We start from the raw sequence: 19524 nt of genomic DNA, 5'->3' as shown, positions 1-19524 counted from the left end.
TTCCAGCAAGATCCTATGCAAGGGAGGACTAGCTCCGTAGCTGTTCCATTGTTTTTTCCCTCGGATGATTTGTAGCTGTAGCAAGCTCTGGCAAGTGATCAGTACAGAAAAAGGAGTGGAGAATACAGTGAAAGAAAATAGAAAAGAATGTCACATATGCAAAAACTGAGCATGTCTGCATGGTTGCCGTCATAATAATTATAGCTGCAAGAATTTTGTCTACCTACTATAAGCATCAATAGCAAGGAACTGTTAGAGAGGAACTGTTAGAGGCTTAATTGTTGCTGAGTTTGCTCTTGATCAGGGCTGTGAAGACAGTGAGATTCCAGAATAGAGTTGATGGGAGTATATAGTACTGCAAACTGAATGAAAATCTCGATAGCTATGAGTGGTTTCCATTATGTCTGTCATATAGAGAATTCATTTTCTTGAGCCTCCTTTGATTCTTGATTTATGTTTGATCGTTACATTCTCAGTATGGTAGTTGTCTTAAATACTCCAAAGTATTCATCATTAACTGATGAATTTCAGATGTAATTATCACCAAGTTAAATTTCATACCTATATGACGTTATACCTTAATTAAATGCTGAACAATAACAACAAATTATGTCTACTTTACAGCATGCATGACACCTGCATGACTATTGCTGTGTCTGTTGTGTCCGTATAGCGTGTAATTTTCGTGGGGCAAATATTCGTGGTTTTCGTTGTTGGAGGTCTGACCACGAATATTTTACCTACGAATGAAGCGACCTTGCCTACCTTTACCTGCAGTGCAAGCTCCAAGCACGAAAATATTACCCACGAAATGTCTCAATATTGCTGAACCACGAATATTTTGTCCCCCGAAAATTACCCGCTATACGGTATATACAATCAGTTAGTTTCCATCAATATACTATACTATAATTATATAGTGTTAAAATATCCTCATTGCATGCACTGTGACGATTTCTGGGTCCACTCTGTTTGACCTTCTAGCAAATATCTCGTCCAGTTTTTTTTTAGCTTGGTGTTGAAATAGAGCAGTGCGATTGGATAGGACCTCCATGTAGACAGCTGATAAAAACATTAGACATGCTATCGCCAAAATAGGCCCAGTTTCCAAGGTAATCTTCCACTCCCGCTAGCTTCATCACTTCTGAAATTGCAATGCCCATCAGAAAACCAATTACTCCATTGCATACGATTAGAATCATCATCAAAATGGGCATAAAGAGAAGTTTTTTGTTCAAGGTATTGTAGTCTTGGATTTTTTGCTGGATAGACATTTTCTTAAATAGCTGCACAGACCAAACTGACGTTACTATGACCATGATAGAACTGGGCATCAGTGTAGACATAAATAGATGCCTAAGAGAATGCCAAAGTTTATGTTTTCGGCTTCCAACTCTGATTTATACTATTCTATATTATACTATCTGTACGGCTGGCAAGGATTTGGTGACGCTGGCAGAAGGATTTGCTGAAGAAATATCACTATACATACCAGAACATTCCAGCTAAAATATTCACATATTCCGATGCAAGCTAGGGATGATCCTTCCATAGCTGCATGTTCCATTGTTTCTTCCCTCTGGCAAGTGATTAGCAGTACAGAAAAGCAGTGGAGAATGTAGTGAAAGAATAGAGAATGAACTCGTTATGTCACATATACAAAATCTGAGAATGTCTGGTGAAATGGTTGCCGTTGCAATAGCTTGAGCAATCTTGTCCATACAAAGCACCAATAGCAAGGAACTGTAGAGCACTGTTAGAGGCTTGTTGCTGAGTTTGCTCTTGATCAGGGCTGTGAAGACAGTGAGATTCCAGAATAGAGTTGATGGGAGCATTACTGCAAAGTGGATGATAATGTCAATAGCTATATGAGTGGTTGCCATGCAGTACGGAAACTCTTGAATGGCACTGCCATTGTAGTCACTATATAGTTCAGAGAATCCATTTTTTAGTTCTACATTGATTCTTGATTTATGTTTGTCATTATTAAAGTGTAAATTATACATTCTTGCTATTTTCAGTACTAGTTGTCATTTACTCCTATTTGTCATTCGAATTCATCGTGTAACTCCTAATCAGCTGAAATGGACCAGGGTTATAATGCTCCTTGTTCACTTCCTTGTTTAACATTATTTCGCACAAGTTAAATATCATTTTTCCATGTCTGCATGCAGGATATTGATGGATGGGGGCTGGGAGAATGTATTCTTGTTGCCGGGAGACGACCTCACAGTGCACTTGTACAGAGAAGCAAGACTTGCTGAGAACGACGGAGAAGCTCGGGATCAGGTTAGAGTATCTATTTATACGGTGTGTAATTCCATTAAAAGTCACAATACTGATGTAATCTGTCCATGAAAAGTTTACGATATTTTTGTTTGTTTAACACACACAGATGAGATACATTGATTCACTGCATGTGCGAATTCATACCCACCTTTCTAGCTAGTGTTTCAAGAGGAGGGGTTGGAGGAGTTGTTCCCAGAGCTGGTGGACCTGCCTAGTAGTGTGACGTACATGTGTCTGAAGGTGGTGGGTCATCAGAGGATAACTGCCCTCGGCTGTCAGGCCGGGTATTGCAAGTGCTCCTTCACTGACCTCTTTACTAACAGTTAGTTCTGTAAACCTTAATAAACGGGTTTGTGTTATTGTGTTTGGGATGTGGACAATAATCGACTCTTTTGATCTCAGAGCTATACGTATTAGGTATGTTCCATACATGCAGCTGTGCTAAAGAGCTGGGACACAAGGATGATCGATGGCCCCATCACCTCCGTCAAGCTTTTCACTCTACACTCGTCAGGTACTACTCGTATGATCGTACTAACACTGTGCATAGCTTGTGGGTATTTTTAAGTATACTTACTTCATCTATGCCTGTATGTGTTGTATGTGGTATTGTTGTAACTATATGCAGCCATACCGTATAGCGCTAAATTTTCGAGGCACTTAAGGAATGGCCTTTTAAAAGCATTTTGTTGAATAATTTGTGGGTTGACTGCATGCCTACCGGAACACTCCCAGGCCACGCCTTCAATCTTTGCATGTTATAGCAGATAATTTTAAAAACAATTTTCACGGAATAATTTTCATGTAGGATTGCTAACTCACGTAAACAACGAAAATGTCATGCTATACGGTAGTATATACACGTTTACACAATCGTAACTATACAGTCATCACTTGTCACACACACAGCGGACCCTTCAGATCTGAATGACTATCACCTCCTGGTGTGCTCGGCCATTGAGTTGGGTGTGGTGTTCATGAACGTGTTGGAGCGAGGTTTCGAACACTCGCAGATCCTCCCCTCCTCTCACGCCCACGATAGTGTCTTGTGTGCCACTGTGGGGGACCTTACGTGGGACGGCAGCAACGAACTTGTGCTGGGAACCTACGGAAAGGTGAGGGTGGATGACTTAATACATTAAGGTGCATGGTTGCTATAAAGGTGAGGGCTGACTTTGTTTAAGAGGTGGACTCAGCATGAACACAATATTTGGCATTGTGTTGTGATCTACAAATTATGGTTTTTATTGAGGTTTCCTGGTTAAAAATTTTTCCTGTGTAGTATCATGCAAACGGGACAGTCAACTAGCTCATAATTTACCCCACTGTGTGCTCGTCATTAACTTGTAGAAGCTGTTGGTGTACAAGCACAGTGTTGATCAGACTTCCTCTTCCCCGTGCTTCAATCTGGTGTGGCAGAGAGGCTTTGCCCATCCCATCCACTGTGTGTGGTACGGTGACATGACCCACGACGGACTCTCGGAACTGGTTGCCCTCTCAATGGGCGGAGTGCATATATTACAGGTACAAGCAGTGCATGCATGCATGGATTAAGTATACCTGGGTATAATCGTTATAATATCACCGTGAGCATTTGCAGCACCATTTAAGGTACGACATAACTCAATTATTCATGTATGTATCTTGCAAGAGTAGTTGCAGAGCTGTTTCAGCTAGTGTATTTTACAGGTTGTCTGTAACAATGTGAGCATACATAGTCTACCATATATACCGCCTAGCTACGTGCCCATTAACTTTGGTTATACCGTGTATATATAGCGGGTAATTTTCGGGCGGGAAAATATTTGTTGTTGAGCAATATTTATAGTCAGTATAGTCAGTTTATGGATCTTATTTTTGTGGTTGCTGCTTGCACTGCAGGTAAAGGTAGGCAAGGTCGCTTCATTCGTGGGTAAAATATTCGTGGTCCAGTTTTAACCACAAAAACCACGAATATTTTGCCCCCCCCCCCCCCCCCCCCCGGAAATTGGGTATAATTATATACATCTATAGACTAAAGTACATTAGCTTTCTGTTATCACAATTCACACACACACACACACACACACACACACACACACACACACACACACACACACACACACACACACACACACATACATGGCGTACACACTGGCAGCACGATCTAGGACAAGCCAGCTCAGTCATCTCAGAAAGACTCTCATTAATCAAGAACCATACGAACAGTGAGAGCAAATCTAGCCAACATCACTGATACAATAATTAATATTATCACATGCACTCATAATTATGCTGTCACGTTAGTTTACATTGAACACATGATAATTACCGTAAAAAAATTTTGGTACCTTCCCGAGGTGTTAAAAAGTATGATAAATGAGTGCAATTTCCTGTTTTACATTATGTACGAAACATGCTACAAAGTCCCAAATCTCTCAGTTAGAAACTGTATCTGATCAACGTAATGACCACTCTTTCCCCTAACTTCTGGAACTACCAATACAAGGAGGGCAAAGATGAATGGACTAGTACCACAGTGGATGGAACAATCTTAAAAAACTTTGAACATCTTCACGAGGCCTCAAAGCTCAACATACTGCTCCCCATGTGTGGGAAAACAGGATTGTTGCTCTCTCTTGCTGATAAAGGACACAAAGTGGTTGGTATTGAATGGGCAGAGTTGGCTATAGTGCAGTTCTTCGAGGAACATGGCCTGGCGTATGTCAAGAAAGAGGACAAAGATGTCACTGTGTACAGTGCTAAAAATAAGGATATCACTCTGTATTGTTGTGACATTCTTCTGTTTAATCGTCTGGCTGGAAGTTTTGATCTGGTTATTGACCACGGCAGTATTGGTTGCGTGGAATGCAAACAAGAAAAACGAAGTTCTTACGCCAAGATCATCACCTCATTTTTGAAACCAGGTGGCCGAATCATCTTCTCGTTCTTTGACTACATTCACTCAGAGCACCCAAGCATACCGTATGCCGTCACTGAAGACGAGGTTCGTTTAATGTACAGCGAAGACTCTTTCAAGCCCCTGACATTGTTGCAAGAGATTGACGTAAAGGAAGCAATGGAATTATTTAGTGTGAAAGAAGAAGACGATGTACACTTTCCACTCTGGGAACTGAGCCGTTACTCGTGGAAGATTGTACTCCTAACAAAAAAGTGACTCGAACTATATAATTATCAGTTTTTTTATACATGTATTTTTGTACCATAATAATTATAGTTGCATGCATGTATGTGGGATATACAAAAGATAAATTAAAAACTGATTGGGTCATGTCATAAATACCGATATCGATGCAGGAGTTTTTTATCTGATAGACTAATACGGAAAATGAATTAGCAGTGTTGATACCTCGGTGACGTGGCCTCGCCAAAGCTTACAACAATTATGGAGAGCTCGACCATGCATGGATCATGGGTTCTTCTTGCTCTTGCAACCATGCAGACAATAAAACATTTTTTACTTGGTATATTCTCACAGTATTAAAGGAAACTGCAAACTCTACTACTAAAAGAGTAGACTAATGGTGTAAAAATATTTATAGGAGTCAAATCCCAGTTTAATATATTTGGCACCATTGGTGATCATTGGTCAATTAAAATTCCAGATTGCATATACCAGCAATCTCACTAAATAACCACACATATAATATCTGCTGTGGTTATTTAGTGAAGATCAAAGGTCAAAGTATTGTACATGCAGACAATATATATATGGTCATAATGACCTGTCTTTCCCCTGATTTCTGGAACTACGAATACAAGGAAGGCAAAGATAAATGGACTAGCACCAAAGTGGATGGGATGCTGATGAAGAATTTTGAACGTCTTGACGAGGCCTCAAAGCTCAACATACTGCTCCCCATGTGTGGGAAAACAGGATTGTTGCTGTCTCTTGTTGATAAAGGACACAAAATGGTTGGCATTGAATGGGCAGAGTTGGCTATAGTGCCGTTCTTCGAGGAACATGGCCTGGCCTATGTCAAGAAAGAGGACAAAGATGTCACTGTGTACAGTGCTAAAAATAAGGATATCACTCTGTATTGTTGCGACATTCTTCTGTTTAATCGGCTGGCTGGAAGTTTTGATCTGGTTATTAACCACGGCAGTATTGGTTGTGTGGAATGCAAACAAATTCTTACGCCAAGATCATCACCTCATTTTTGAAACCGGGTGGCCGAATCATCTTCTCGTTCTTTGACTACATTCACTCAGAGCACCCAAGCATACCGTATGCCGTCACTGAAGACAAGGTTCGTTTAATGTACAGCGAAGGCTCTTTCAAGCCCCTGACGTTGTTGCAAGAGATTGACGTAAAGGACACAATGGAATTCTTTAGTGTGAAAGAAGGAGACGACGTACACTTTCCAGTCTGGGAACTGAGCCGTTACTCGTGGAAGATTGTACTCCTAATGAAGAAGTGACTCATATTAAGGACATGCAGTTTTCTCATTATACCAATATTTTTGTATATAGGTAATTATTTCAGTAGCATGCATGGTCTTCACATGACTGCAGGAGAACATCGCAATAAATTGTATATATAAACAAAATCATTTGATGAGAATTACCTACCGTGGAATTTTGTACAAAAGATGAATTGAAAACTGATTGGGCCATGTCATATATATATATACACAAAATCGATATCGGTACACTATATATTCGGAAGGTGTAGGACTTGGTTCCAAATAATTGCTGCATCAGCTATAACCAGAAATCCTATTCGTCAAAATAGTTACCTGCATTAAGTTAAGACAAGAAAATTGCATGTATAGACACACTTAAAAACAAGCAGGTACAGGAATCAAAAGTTATAACATAATGTTCAGACACAGTATTTTATGTGTTTTGCTCCACCCACCTTCATCCTCATAATCGCTCTGTAATAAAGGGTCGTCCTCGTACGCCAGCTCCTCCATCTCCCCGTCGTCTAGCCCCTCCTCATCGTACTGTACTGGCCCACTCTCCTCCACCACCACCTCTCTCACACCCTCACATGTAGTTAGTTTGTCCAGGGATGAGTCTATCACAGGAGGGAGGAGGTCTTCAGCGTGCTCTGACCGTGGTTCAAGGGTGGGCTTGTAAATAGGCAGGGCTCTCTGTCTCTCCTGTAATACATTACAAGCAAACAGCTACATGCAAATTAAATGTGATAAAAAAATTTGTTTGCACATTTAACTGACAACTAATGCACCTATCAATGCAAACCCCCACCCCCCCTCCCTCCCGGGATAGGGTGGGGATTTGTAAGTCATTTGTATTAAAATTGCTTCCCCTGGGGTGGGGATTTTGTAAGTTTGTATACTCAGCAGCCACAAGTCAGTATACTATAATTTTAACTTCTAGTTCTTTTTTATAAACCTCCCACTGGCATGTGTAGCTCTTTGGCAGGAACAAACAGCCAGTATAGAAAGCTGGATCACTTGTGATTGCTGGAGCAGTGGTTTCATTGAACTGAGTTGAAGCAGAACCACAGACTTACTATTGTATACAGAGTGTACTCCATAATTATGTGCTATGTTGTTTATTCTTTGTGACTGTGTCAAATCCCGTGGGTTGGGGGAGGGGTATTTGTAGTGCTTTAGTAGTGCATTTGTACTGAAAACTACCCCCCTGGAGAGGGGGGTTTGCAAATCCCCACCCTATCCCGGGAGGGGGGGAGGGGTGGGGATTTGCATTGATAGGTGCATAAAGCACACATACAACGAAGATTGAGAAACTCACCTTAGAGCCTTGTAACCTTGGCAGCCTGAGAACAACACACAAGTCATAACATTACAAATATCAAAATAGCACTTCAACATACATAGCAGCGAAATGAAACACCTATAAATTATATTATAGCACCAAAAATTGGCAATTTCAGCAGCGAAATAACACACAAAAATGTGCCATACTTTGGTTCCATAGTTGGTGATGCCTCAAGAGTAGAAAACGTCCTCTTCCTGGCACTCAGTGAAGGCAGCCTTCCCCTAGCAACCAGTGGTGTCCGAGTGATGGGTGGTAATACACCGTCTTTAACGTCATCTTCCTGTGGTACTGGCTGTGAGGATGAGTTAGTAAGGTTATTGATCTCGCTGGCAGAGGAGCCGAACCCGTCAGCTAGGTCCTTGAGCACATCGTAGTTGATTTTGGAGGATATTCTCTTCTCCACCAACATCCTCTCGATAGCTTCCCCAGCTGTAGAGGCCAGTCCCGAATGAGACGCTTTTGGTTTCCGTGGCTTGAAGTGTCTCTACAGAATGTGTGAATCAATCAAACTATGTCAACAACTTCCATTTTTTAAACAGAATTATAGTCAGTGCACACTCACTTTCTTTTGTTTATCCTTCTCAACCTTTTCTTGCTGCACCCTCTGTCTTCTCACTGTACCAGAGAAACAAAGCCAGGCTTAGAGAGAGAACACAACAGAGCTGTGAACACTTACACTTCTGCTCCTCGAGGAAGTCTCCATTCTCAGCTAACCACAGCTTGCTCTTAATCTCAACCTCTTCTTGAGACAGAATCATCTGCATGAATCAGACAAGTATGTACATATGCGCCCCGTGGGGGGTTAATTACATGTACACACGCTATACACTTAAATAACTGATTGTGTACGATGATAACCTCGTCAAGTTCGTTGTCATCCAAATCATCCAACGATTCATCCACAGTCAGCGGAACATCTACCACTTCTATACGAAGGCACATAAAAAATCACACAATCATAAACACACTCTACACGTACCTTCCTCATCTTTAGGCTCTTGGTCATCATCAACCATTTGGGCCAGCTCCTCCAAATTCTCCCCCACGTCCGCATCTGTTCCTCCTCGAAGATACGACTCGACATATCTTGCTTTGGCGATAATATCCTTCACCGATTCCATCCGTATGCCGCTGAAACCGCCCCCCTCCTCATCGTCATCAGTTCCCCCACCCACACTCTCCTCACTTCCCTCACTTCCCTCACGCCTTCCAACAGAGTCATCAGAGTCACTAGAGTCACTAGAATCACAAGTCGGAGTGTTTGCCGCCCCCACACTCTTCAGATTGTTGGCTAGAGGGTGGGCCTTCGTCTCAACACCAGCCTGTACAAACAAGAAATATCAAAATCAAGGTATTTCACTTGCAATACGAAAGTACATTATAAATGTACAGCTTGCTCTTAAAAGGTCCAAAGTTCAAACCCATTCATTTAAAGATTTCCTATCTAAATCACACTATTTTCAGCTAGCTCTGAGTATACGAAGCTTCCTCTCCATGTCTCGACCATAATTAACTAAAAAAATTTTACTAGCCGTTGGGGATAATGGTTATTTTATATTATAAAACACACTTTAGCTTTCTTCTTGGCCTCCAGGTAACTGGGTGGGTCATGTTCTTGCTCTAGGTCAACCTTGAGGAACTCGTCAATCGTGAGACGACTGGAAGGCGTATCTCGGAAATCCCCCAGTCTCTTGCGAACGGTACCCTCCGAGAGCTTCACCACCTTGGCAACCTCACGCACACTACGACTGAAGTTGTGAAGACGAGAGGCAACCAACAAAGCTGGTTGATATGGAAACAATTGCATAATTATTATAACTAGGCAAACAGAAAACAGTATCCTCTCTATCTCTAGGTAGGTGGATTGAGGAGTATACAAAGTTCTTGCTCAAGGAGACTGTACAGTTCTACCTTCTCTTGGCTCAAGTAGGACATACTCGACCTGTAGTATATAGCTTTGAGAAAACTGAAGACAGATCGAGTGTATTCTAAAAGCATGCTTTAGCACTGAAATTGAGTTACATGTATAGACAGGCAAAAGCAGCTAGTTGAAACTACACAATGATTTAATCAACCCACCTGCTCCACAGAGCCCTGAGGGTCTTCTGCCGTGATGGATCCAGTCCCTCTTCATCCGGGCGACCAGTCGAAGGGCCGTCATGGAGACCTCGTGAGTCTTGTCACCCAACTCCAGCTTGTGGGCAAACCGGTGGATGTATAAACACGGATCTGGATGGAAATGGGCGGAGTTATAGTATACAGGTGTATTCATAATAAGTATCGTGATTATACTAAAAAGTTTATGGTATTAGTATATATACATGTACATGTACGTGCATACAGCCTAGACTTTTGATTTTAACACATCATATGAAAGGTCTTTCTCTAAGCTTTCAGAAAATAACATTAATTGAACCAACGGAACTAAAGTTATGGCTGTTCTATTTAACGCTAAGTCTCCTTCATTTAGAAAGTACTAGAGTTGGCTCTGTAACTACTCCTAGAGTTCTCGTTCAGAAATTTCGAATTTGGAACGGGCCATAATTTTCTCAAATGTATTATTACAGTATGTGACCAAAACAAAAACACATACATTTCAATAATAAATGTGCAGATTGATGCAAATTATTTCACTACTTATAGTGCTCACCGATCGCTGGAGGGTTGATGTGTAAAGCGTTGGACAATTTGAGAAAGGCTCTTCCCAGAGCATACACATTGATCTGTACGGGATAGTAACTATGGTTACTGCACACAGGTAATTTAGACCTTGAGAGCAACTGTTTACCTGCAAAACATCACTGAAGTCTAAGAGAAGATCTGATGAACAGTTAAGAAACATAAATATGGTATAGCGGGTATATTTCGAGGGTATAAATGTTCGTGGTTTTCGCTGATTAAGCATCTAAGCAAACTACATGTATACATAATTAACATGTTTACATTCGTGCATTGTGTGTATGTGTGTGAGGTGTGTGGGTGTGGATACGTGGAGTGCCCTCGCTCCTGCAGACCAGATATAAACAGGCTGTGTCGATAATATTGGACTTCCTCCCCCGGGTGAGGTTCATCTGTAGAGCCATCTTGAAGAACATGAAGGCCGAGTCTATACAGTGCTGGTTCAGTCTCAAACGCTGACCCAGGTCCATTATCCTTCTCTTGGCTACAGCGACAAGCAAATAACAGGTAGTTAATAAGTAATGTACATGTGTGTTAAAACAATATCACCTGTCTATGTTTGACCCAATGCTGAGATGAACTTTAGAAGTGACTCACCATTCTGGAGTGTGATCTCTCTGGAGTCCCGGCCCATTCCATGATGAAACCCACCCCCACTCACATGACTCTTGGAGTCTGAACAAGAGGGAAAATAATGCAACTGACGCGTGCAATAAGCACTAGTTAATGCTTGCATAGAGACTGTAGGTAATGCATGATTAGAGCTGGGCCTTAGCTACATGTAGGGGTTTCCCCAGTACGAGAGGTGGTACAGCTAAGTCAGACCCTAGCTAGGGATTTCCCCATTACAAGGGGCAAGGGGCTATCACTTAGCCGAAACACTACAAGACTCCAACACTAAATAGTCAAGGTGGAACTGTACAATGCATACTTTGTTGAGACCACAGGTTCACAAGTCAGAGCGTGAGGATGTTTCTGTCTCCTGCCCTAACAAGTGTGGGGTGTCGATACCACGGTACGGAAAGAGGTACGTACATGCATGTGAGAAGCCCCTCATTAATGACCACATAATTATGGTGCCCAAACACGCATACCCACTTGACTACTACTCATTCCACACCCAAGATGACTTGTGTGACTCACGCTCAGCGGAGACAAACTGTCCAATGACAGAGGACCCTCCTCCAGTGGACTCAGCAAATGTCACCTCAGAGACAATGATGTTGTCCTCCAGCACAGAGCCACAGCTAGTGCACACGGCATCTCCTCTGGCCTGGTCATACTCGATATCAGTACCTCCACACACATGGCATATAGTGGACATGGTGGCTGGCTACATTGCATGGAAATCCTACAGCTAGCTAGCTCCTGATCGATCCTCTATTAAAAAAACAAAGGTCAAAGGTGGCACCACATGGACCAATAATTATAGGCCAGCCCCACCCCCTAGTTTTGCAGACACTGATAGTCTGGGCCAGACTTAACAGCTGGGGGGCAAAATCAAGTAGAGCCAGGATCTGCAGTCTCCAGACCTTTTCTTCTCTTCCCCCTCCCCCCTCTGAGAAAAGGTCTGGCTTCCAGACTGTACTACAACCATGAAGCAAAATACTGCACAAGACAATGTTTATAATTATATCAACAAAAAATTTAATGGAGAAACAAAAATCTACATGCAAAATCTACATGCAGAATAAATTAACACAATTGCCTAACTCAACAAAACCCACATTCAAAAAAAGAGAAATGGGCTTAAAATTATTCTTTTCTGCAGAAATAAAAGGAATCTCTCCGTCTTCAACGACTAGCTTGCACATGTGCTGCACCATGATCTTGGCCAGTCCTTTCCTTCGGTACTCTTCAACAACATACAGACTACCCACTTCTCCATTAGGGTATTGCAAGCACCAGCCAATTGGTGTTTCACTGATGATACCAGAGGGTAGCCGCGTAAACACACCCACACTGTGATAGAGCTTAACGAGGTCTGTAAGAAATGGAATTATTCCACCACATACCGGGTACTCCCATACAGTGGAGACAACTTCTAAATGTCGATCTTCAAGTTTTCTCAATACATAATCGTCTGGGACAAGCCTGCAATTGAACTAGCATAATTATGATCATAACTATTAAACGTTAACTTACAGAGGCTCTTCTTTTGTGAACGTGCTCACATCAGTGACAGGAATATAGTAGAAGATCAGATCTGCTAACACATCCACACAATAGCTAGGGGTAGCCAGACCAGGCTGGGTAGCTTTCAGCTGCAACAGTGGCTGGAGGTCTTTAGCGAGCCCTGCATTAGCTGGGGACATACAAGAAGATGATATCATTGTTGCATGGTTGTCGGTCAAATTTATACATACCAAATATCCAATAAAGTCGTTCTTCTGATCTTATTATCTTGTGTAATTGTTCTGCAAAAGACTCTATAATACTTCTGTCTGGCTCAACTAGGACATAACAGTCCAGCACTACCTGTACAACAGTGAATAAATCCCAACATAATTATAAATCGATCTATTTACCAGTTCTTTTGATCTACATTGAAGAACAAGAGATGAGAACTTCGGCCAGCCATTGGTGAAAATGTTCCCTTCTACAGCTCCAGATTTTATCCGTTGCACAGTAGACAGCATCACAACCTGTAGAGCACTAGAGTCCGAATTCAGAAAAATACTTTCCAAGAAAGATATCATGTATAGACATGCACCCCTCGTAACGGCCACCATTACACCCCTGCATGAATAAGGGCCAGGCCAACTACAATAATTATAACGACCAGACACCTAGGTCCCAAATGAATAGTTTGCGTACAAAGCAACTCCTCCAAAGGCAAAGGGGCCAAACTTTTCCCCCATTGGTTTCTATATTATAAGAGGTTCCATTGTAGATCTACAATTAATAGTAAGGGCCTTACCCAGCTGTGACATTTTCCTTTGAACTGCTCAATCAAAGCATTGAAGTTTTTCTCTGGAACAACACTCCAAGTGACTCCCAAACTGTCATCCATTTTGTTTTGGTAAAAATGCGCTTCTCTGGGTGCACTGAATGCATTCTCAAGATTCTGGGTTGATTCTGCTTGTTGAAATTCTTTTATCACACAACAAGAGGCTACTAAATAAGATTGGGATTTTGCACATGCAGAGATACATTCAAAACTTAGTTTCGTACAAATCTGATGGTGAGAGATACTCTGTTCAAAAGACCATAGATTGAAGCTATGAAAAGACTAAGAAACTGCCCCCCCCCCTCCCTATAGTTAGTGCATATTTCCGCCATTGATAGCTGTCAGCTAAAATTTGGATTTCAATAACACATGCATGGGAATTTTAAAGGATTAAGGAAATGAGCATTTAAATTTTACTTTGAATTTAGGATTAATGTTCCAGTAGCAACCACTTGAGTGTGTAGTCTGACTCAATACCTCCAAGTTTGGCTGTGATATTTCTAAAATTGTTTCCCAGCTCCGTGAATGTCTCTGGTATCAATCCTTGTGATGTGACAGCTTTAAACATTTCCACAGTTAGGAGTGTCCCCAAGTTCATGCCGCGATATTCTTCTGTAATGTATATGCTACTCGGGCGTCCAAACGGATTTTGCAATATCCAGGCAACTGGGATGTCTAGATCATTCACTGAATAGAGAGCTATGGTCTCAAAGTCCAAAATGAGTTTTGATATATAGTAGGGGCTTGATGTCCAGCCGTGAAATTTTCCCCAGTGTTTGGCAAGTAAAGGAATGTGCCGTGAGTTGAGGTGACCCAGTACAAATCCATCAGGGCATGGTCTGGAGAATTTTTGTGTGCACAATTAAGTCAATCGGACACTGTTACCTGAACTTACATTTCTTTTATTTGCGAGCCTTTAGGGAAATATGCAGACACATATTCCTTGGAGGGTTTGAGCACTCTCCCTCCAGTGGACGGGTCCAACAGATTCTCACTCAAATAATCACTGAACTTGCTCTCAAGGTCTGCAGGATCACAATTCATGCCTAACTATATATTATATCTGTGCTAGGGCCGGGGGTTGTAAACAGAGCTATGGGTATCGGCAGGATAGTCAGTAATAATATGCATTCCCACACACAATAAATTTGTTGTCTCCTTCCCCATGAGATGAGGTTGTTAGAGAGAATGAGTTGAAGAACATCCTCTCCAGAGCCTCTTGAATAACACAATATATCAGCCACCTATATAAATATCTGAACGTACTCTTAGTCGCATTATAACAATTACACTTGTACCTCAGAGGCTCTTGGGTAGATCACCTCACAGATGATAGTATTAAATGATGGCCAGCCATTGATGTGGATTTTGCACAGCACACGGCCCTCAATGGCATGCTTCAGGAGACCAATAGTCTGGAAGAAAATAATATTTTACATAATTGTAGCTACTCTCAAATTTCAAAGCACGGTATTACGTACACTCAAAGCTCTTGGGGTATCGTCTTCCAGTTGATGGATAATCGTCCGAAGGGAGCTCCTAGTCATCTCCACTTCTCCTGACAGAGAATTCACAGTCATCACAGACAGGGGCACAGTGGAAGCTGGCCTCACTGCAGCAGCAGCAAAAGCTCTTGCAGCATGATGATACAATGCTGTATTCAGTGCTAGTGACAGAGTATAAAACATAGCTAGCTCAGACTGACCATAGATTGAAGAGTGGACTGACACATGTTAATGTTGGAAACATATTGAAGGCCCCTCCCCCTTCAATACACACCCACACAATGACATAAAGCAAACACTCCATTTGGTTTGTTCTATTGCAAAGTACATTATACATGTACGGTAGTAAACTTTACCAGTGCAGTTTACTGGTCTCCAGATATAGATCATGAACAAATAGCTGAACAAACGAGATAGTTACTGGGTATTCAGATACTACAATGTAGTCTACATACTGCTGAGAATGAGTGTCCTTGTATTGTGTATGAGCATAGTTACTATCTATGGTATGAGCTACGTACCTGTGTCTATGGCTGGGGAAGGTGAGTAAATTATGACTGGACAATTATATTTTGGGAAGTAGATCAAAGCAGAACCGGTGTTTTCAACGTGGTATGGTCGTAGACACAAGTCAATGCATATCTCATGTACTTTATGTGTGAAGTTCAGAAATATACTTGACTTAATTTAATTGCTGTGGAGGGAGTGGGCCGGGAGGGAGTGGAGTGGAGTGTACTTCTCATTGAAGTTTTTCTCTGAAACAACACTCCAAGAGCCGAGTCCCAAACTGTCATCCATTTTGTTGGTTAGCTAACAATGCACTTCTCTGGGTGCACTGCAATTTAATTCTTTGTTGAGTTGACTTTTTCAAAAAATACACACAACCACACAAAGATTGGGATTTGTACAGAGATACATTCAAAACTTGAGTTTTAGTTTCAGAGTTTTAGGTACAAATCTGATGGTGAGAGACACTCTAGTAGATCTGTTCAGGTGGTCCCCAATGTTGACAGGCTTACTGAGATGAGATAAGTTACAAATCTTGTCTGACACCACATCTTCTTTGGTCTCTGCAATTCCATGAAGAAATGTCTGATACATAGCATCTTTTAGAATCAGTAGACTGTTCGGCTCCAGGAGAACAGAGAGGAAATATCGAGACTCTAAAGATGCGTCCCCATCCTGCAAGGAGAAAAAAAACTAGTATTATACACTTGAATACATTGTACATGACTTTAATGGACGAGATTTGAGGCATACACAGGCCATAAATGACATGTTACTGACATGCTATACACTAGTTACAATACTTGGTTAGCGTGTATCATATTGTGCGTATGAAGAATGTAACTCACTTTGGTAGAGTCGGGGACAGGTCGATAAAAGTCGAGCAGTGTGTGTGAGCCGAGACTGATAGTGCTCACTGTGGGATAGTACAGTGGGCCATCTTGATGGGGCTGGGGAAGCAAAGGTTAAAGGTCAAGTAAGTAATAACAGCATGCACTAAAATAATGCTCACCATTATTCCTTGTCCAGGAGTGTACTCATTCACTAAAACATGATTGGGTACCTTGTCTTCGAACACACCCAATGATGCTATTCGTCTACCGCGGTCCTCTAGCCACTATATACAAAATTGGCAAGAAATAACTCAACCATTACAAAGGGGAACGTGGGAGTATGGGATTAGATCTCCGTACCTGTGGAAGGGGTTCCACCATCATTCCCTTTGGGTGAGGAGTTCCACCCCAGTTCTGAAGTCTCCTTCTAGACAGCTGTGTCCACTTGGAGCAGGGAGCTGAATACACCTAATAATGACTGCAGTGTGATGAAGTTATGGAAAGCAGTGGGACTCACCTTATCCCATAGTAATTTCCCTTCTACCTGGGATACAAAGTTTGGAATGTAGTACACAGTAGGAGGGGCCTGTATAGTATACAATCAGTTCCTGTTGCAGCACATGTACTGTACGTACTTACTGGCTCTGGTATACTGACTTAAGTTACCTCTGAAACAAGATATCTTTTCAGATCCAACTCCTCCATCGATAGGACATCAGCTTTTTAATAAGTGCTGACATCAGCGTTTTACATTCAAATTGCACAGGAAGCGACTCATCACCGACTGTGCAGATATTTTTCCATATTGCACACCCGGAAGTATTATTGCACACTTGTTATTGCACACTAGGAAGTGATTATTATTTGGAATAAAACGTTTTCAGCAGTGAGAGAACACAAGAAAAACATAGTTTACACACTGTACTGATAATCATGCATTGCAATGTTTATCAGTCTCTTTTCTTGTTTTCTGGTGCTCTGTATCACTTCTGTGCTCTTTTTGCAGTGAAGCTGAGGGTCAGGAGGTTGTCAGTGTTATTTAATGCATCAAACAGGCATCAGTGTTGGGAGTGGGTGCTTTGACCGGAGTATTGCACATGTAGAAGTGTACTGCACCACCATATAAGCCTGTTCAGGCTTGTATAAAGTCGTTTTGGCTTCAAAAACGATTGTCACACTTTTCTTCAGTTATAGCGGTGCATGTTTCCTCTTCTGATACACTGGAGCATGATAGAAAGCAAGCACATGCTGTTTATCCTTCAGAACTATCCATTTTTAAAAACGGGTTGCTGGTTGTCAACGTTTTTCTTGTCTTTTTTTCTTGTCTGTTCTCTACAAACTCTTTAAGTAGCCTTCTGCAAGCTCTCTTGGTGTTCTAGAGTCTTATTTCTTTGTCTTTCTAGCTGTTTTATTTCTCTTAAACTTGTCTTCAACTGGTTTTGTTGCTACGCATTCTTCTGGTTGATAAAGCAACCGCATGTTGCGCATGCGCAGATTCAACCTGCATTTTGTTGCCAAGCAATAAATGCATTATCCCATGGATACTGATGATTATCACTCGTCTGTGCCTAGTAACTGTCACTTGTGCCTTGCAGGCACTCGTGCAGTTACTCGTGATAATCTTCAGTATCCATAGGATAATCCGACTAGAAAAACATTTGCAATGTGAAAAATTGCTAGGATTGGCCAGGGGAACCACAAAAAAGCGTGGGAACAAGAAATCAGACGAGAGCATAACTCCAATCCGTTACAACGTCAATCACATGTATATACTGGTAGTTTTCCCATGTTTTCCCAGCCAATATGCCACGCAATTTTTACTGGTGGAGTGATGACCAATCCCTATATATATTTATTATACATCCATTTTAGAATGTGGGGCACATAATCATGATGATTTGTGATGAATTGATGTTCCTAATACATGCAGTGTTGAGCACAGGTACACACAGTCCATCCATGCGTAGTAACATGCACGGACCGTACTGGTGACTGCATGGAATGATGTGGTGGATGGAAGCTGATAGGTGGATCTGGAACACAGTCTATTATTTAATATACTATGTATTGTACATGTTCATGACGTTGTAACGGATTGGAGTTATGCTCTCGTCTGATTTCTTGTTCCCACGCTTTTTTGTGGTTCCCCTGGCCAATCCTAGCAATTTTTCACATTGCAAATGTTTTTCTAGTCGGATTCCCTTTCTTTTTCAGTACAGTTTACGTATCATGACATGCATAAGTGGAACGTCAAGAGGCAGTACAAGAAGAGAAGACAGGACTAATCAGATATCTTCTAGAATATCTCTGGACTAATAATTATAGTATAATGAGTAATAATTTATTGCTTGATAATTATGTTGAATTTGCGAATCAGTATTAAATGACAGCCATTTTAAGAGCATGATATCTAGCCAGTGCATATAGCATGCCTGTCAGAGAAAGGGAGCTAGAGCTGAACAGTGTGAAGAAAAGGAACACCTCAGGCTCTGGAAAAGCACTGCTGCACTGATTTTAGGCGCACGGTTTATTAGCCACGCCTATCTATTATTATTGGCCACAACGCAATTGCTGAGTCATTAAAGATGGCGGAATTGTCTAGGTAAGAGAAATAGAGACTGAGAGGTCATCTGCCTCGTGGAAGCAATCGCAAATCTGAAGAAGCGCTTTGTAATCCAGGTTGTAGTCGTTTGGAAACCCTGTGCAGAATGTCCTGGAGATGGCTGTACTTGGAGTAAATGCTGGGCAAGAAACTTACTTACTTACTTACTTACTTACTTACTTAGTCAGTCAGACAAAGAGCGGTGAAACGTCGAAATAGTGCAATTTTTAAAATGAAAATATTCATTCATTAAAATGTTCATGGATTATGAAATGAGAGATACAAAGAGAGAAAAGGCTAAATAAACTATCTGTTCAGCCAGTTTCTTGATGTGGCCTTTCCCTGCAGAGATAGAACAGTTTGAACACAAGTCAAAATAATTGAAATATTGCTAAACACGGGCAAACC

The 19524-nt window shown here is 41.5% G+C and overlaps 6 protein-coding genes across 9 annotated transcripts in view; 3 read left to right on the top strand and 3 right to left on the bottom strand.

Moving 5' to 3' along the window:
- The window catches only part of LOC135349219 (KICSTOR complex protein kaptin-like), a 30382-nt gene extending 25755 nt beyond the window's left edge, over nucleotides 1–4627 (top strand). The window contains exons 4-9 of the mRNA XM_064547722.1: nucleotides 2175–2289; nucleotides 2446–2611; nucleotides 2726–2803; nucleotides 3199–3404; nucleotides 3640–3813; nucleotides 4430–4627. Coding sequence (XP_064403792.1) covers nucleotides 2175–2289; nucleotides 2446–2611; nucleotides 2726–2803; nucleotides 3199–3404; nucleotides 3640–3813; nucleotides 4430–4525 — 835 coding nt within the window. The 3' untranslated portion in view covers nucleotides 4526–4627. The remainder of the gene's footprint in view (nucleotides 1–2174; nucleotides 2290–2445; nucleotides 2612–2725; nucleotides 2804–3198; nucleotides 3405–3639; nucleotides 3814–4429) is intronic.
- A 99-nt stretch (nucleotides 4628–4726) lies between these two features.
- Nucleotides 4727–5906, top strand: LOC135349221 (thiopurine S-methyltransferase-like). The gene has a single exon (XM_064547725.1). It carries the CDS (start codon nucleotides 4736–4738, stop codon nucleotides 5444–5446), a length of 711 nt encoding a protein of 236 aa, XP_064403795.1. The 5' UTR covers nucleotides 4727–4735; the 3' UTR covers nucleotides 5447–5906.
- Nucleotides 5907–6009: 103 nt separating this feature from the next.
- Nucleotides 6010–6710, top strand: LOC135349250 (thiopurine S-methyltransferase-like). Its single transcript, XM_064547758.1, has 2 exons — nucleotides 6010–6378; nucleotides 6435–6710. The coding sequence occupies exons 1-2, from the start codon at nucleotides 6010–6012 to the stop codon at nucleotides 6708–6710; spliced, it is 645 nt and encodes a 214-aa protein (XP_064403828.1).
- An 89-nt stretch (nucleotides 6711–6799) lies between these two features.
- Nucleotides 6800–12128, bottom strand: LOC135349218 (transcription factor IIIB 90 kDa subunit-like). The gene is made up of 15 exons (XM_064547721.1): nucleotides 11863–12128; nucleotides 11317–11394; nucleotides 11030–11203; nucleotides 10829–10860; nucleotides 10691–10763; nucleotides 10120–10269; nucleotides 9611–9822; nucleotides 9020–9362; nucleotides 8899–8966; nucleotides 8717–8798; nucleotides 8603–8655; nucleotides 8187–8524; nucleotides 8014–8038; nucleotides 7151–7397; nucleotides 6800–7028 (listed from the first exon to the last, which is right to left on the bottom strand). The coding sequence occupies exons 1-15, from the start codon at nucleotides 12041–12043 to the stop codon at nucleotides 7009–7011; spliced, it is 2076 nt and encodes a 691-aa protein (XP_064403791.1). The 5' UTR covers nucleotides 12044–12128; the 3' UTR covers nucleotides 6800–7008.
- Nucleotides 12129–12325: 197 nt separating this feature from the next.
- On the bottom strand, nucleotides 12326–15993 carry LOC135348904 (glycine N-acyltransferase-like). Of its 4 annotated transcripts, XM_064547290.1 has the most exons (10): nucleotides 15375–15993; nucleotides 15151–15323; nucleotides 14968–15084; nucleotides 14811–14913; nucleotides 14565–14694; nucleotides 13640–14508; nucleotides 13248–13364; nucleotides 13086–13197; nucleotides 12865–13024; nucleotides 12326–12813 (listed from the first exon to the last, which is right to left on the bottom strand). In XM_064547290.1, exons 6-10 carry the CDS (start codon nucleotides 13730–13732, stop codon nucleotides 12399–12401), a joined length of 897 nt encoding a protein of 298 aa, XP_064403360.1. In that variant the 5' UTR covers nucleotides 13733–14508; nucleotides 14565–14694; nucleotides 14811–14913; nucleotides 14968–15084; nucleotides 15151–15323; nucleotides 15375–15993; the 3' UTR covers nucleotides 12326–12398. The 4 variants fall into 4 exon arrangements, with proteins under 4 accessions (XP_064403360.1, XP_064403359.1, XP_064403361.1 ...); XM_064547289.1 differs by having other exon boundaries at nucleotides 15151–15993; XM_064547291.1 differs by lacking the exons at nucleotides 12326–12813; nucleotides 12865–13024; nucleotides 13086–13197; nucleotides 13248–13364 and having other exon boundaries at nucleotides 14011–14508; nucleotides 15375–15982.
- Nucleotides 15994–16036: 43 nt separating this feature from the next.
- Nucleotides 16037–17342, bottom strand: LOC135348924 (alpha-ketoglutarate-dependent dioxygenase alkB homolog 6-like). Its single transcript, XM_064547315.1, has 6 exons — nucleotides 17181–17342; nucleotides 17032–17100; nucleotides 16875–16982; nucleotides 16694–16798; nucleotides 16530–16631; nucleotides 16037–16356 (listed from the first exon to the last, which is right to left on the bottom strand). The coding sequence occupies exons 1-6, from the start codon at nucleotides 17217–17219 to the stop codon at nucleotides 16093–16095; spliced, it is 687 nt and encodes a 228-aa protein (XP_064403385.1). The 5' UTR covers nucleotides 17220–17342; the 3' UTR covers nucleotides 16037–16092.
- Between the last annotated feature and the right edge of the window lie 2182 nt (nucleotides 17343–19524).

Source organism: Halichondria panicea, chromosome 15, assembly GCF_963675165.1.
Source record: "Halichondria panicea chromosome 15, odHalPani1.1, whole genome shotgun sequence".
NCBI classification, from domain to species: domain Eukaryota; kingdom Metazoa; phylum Porifera; class Demospongiae; order Suberitida; family Halichondriidae; genus Halichondria; species Halichondria panicea.
This window is presented reverse-complemented; position numbering and strand designations above follow the sequence as displayed.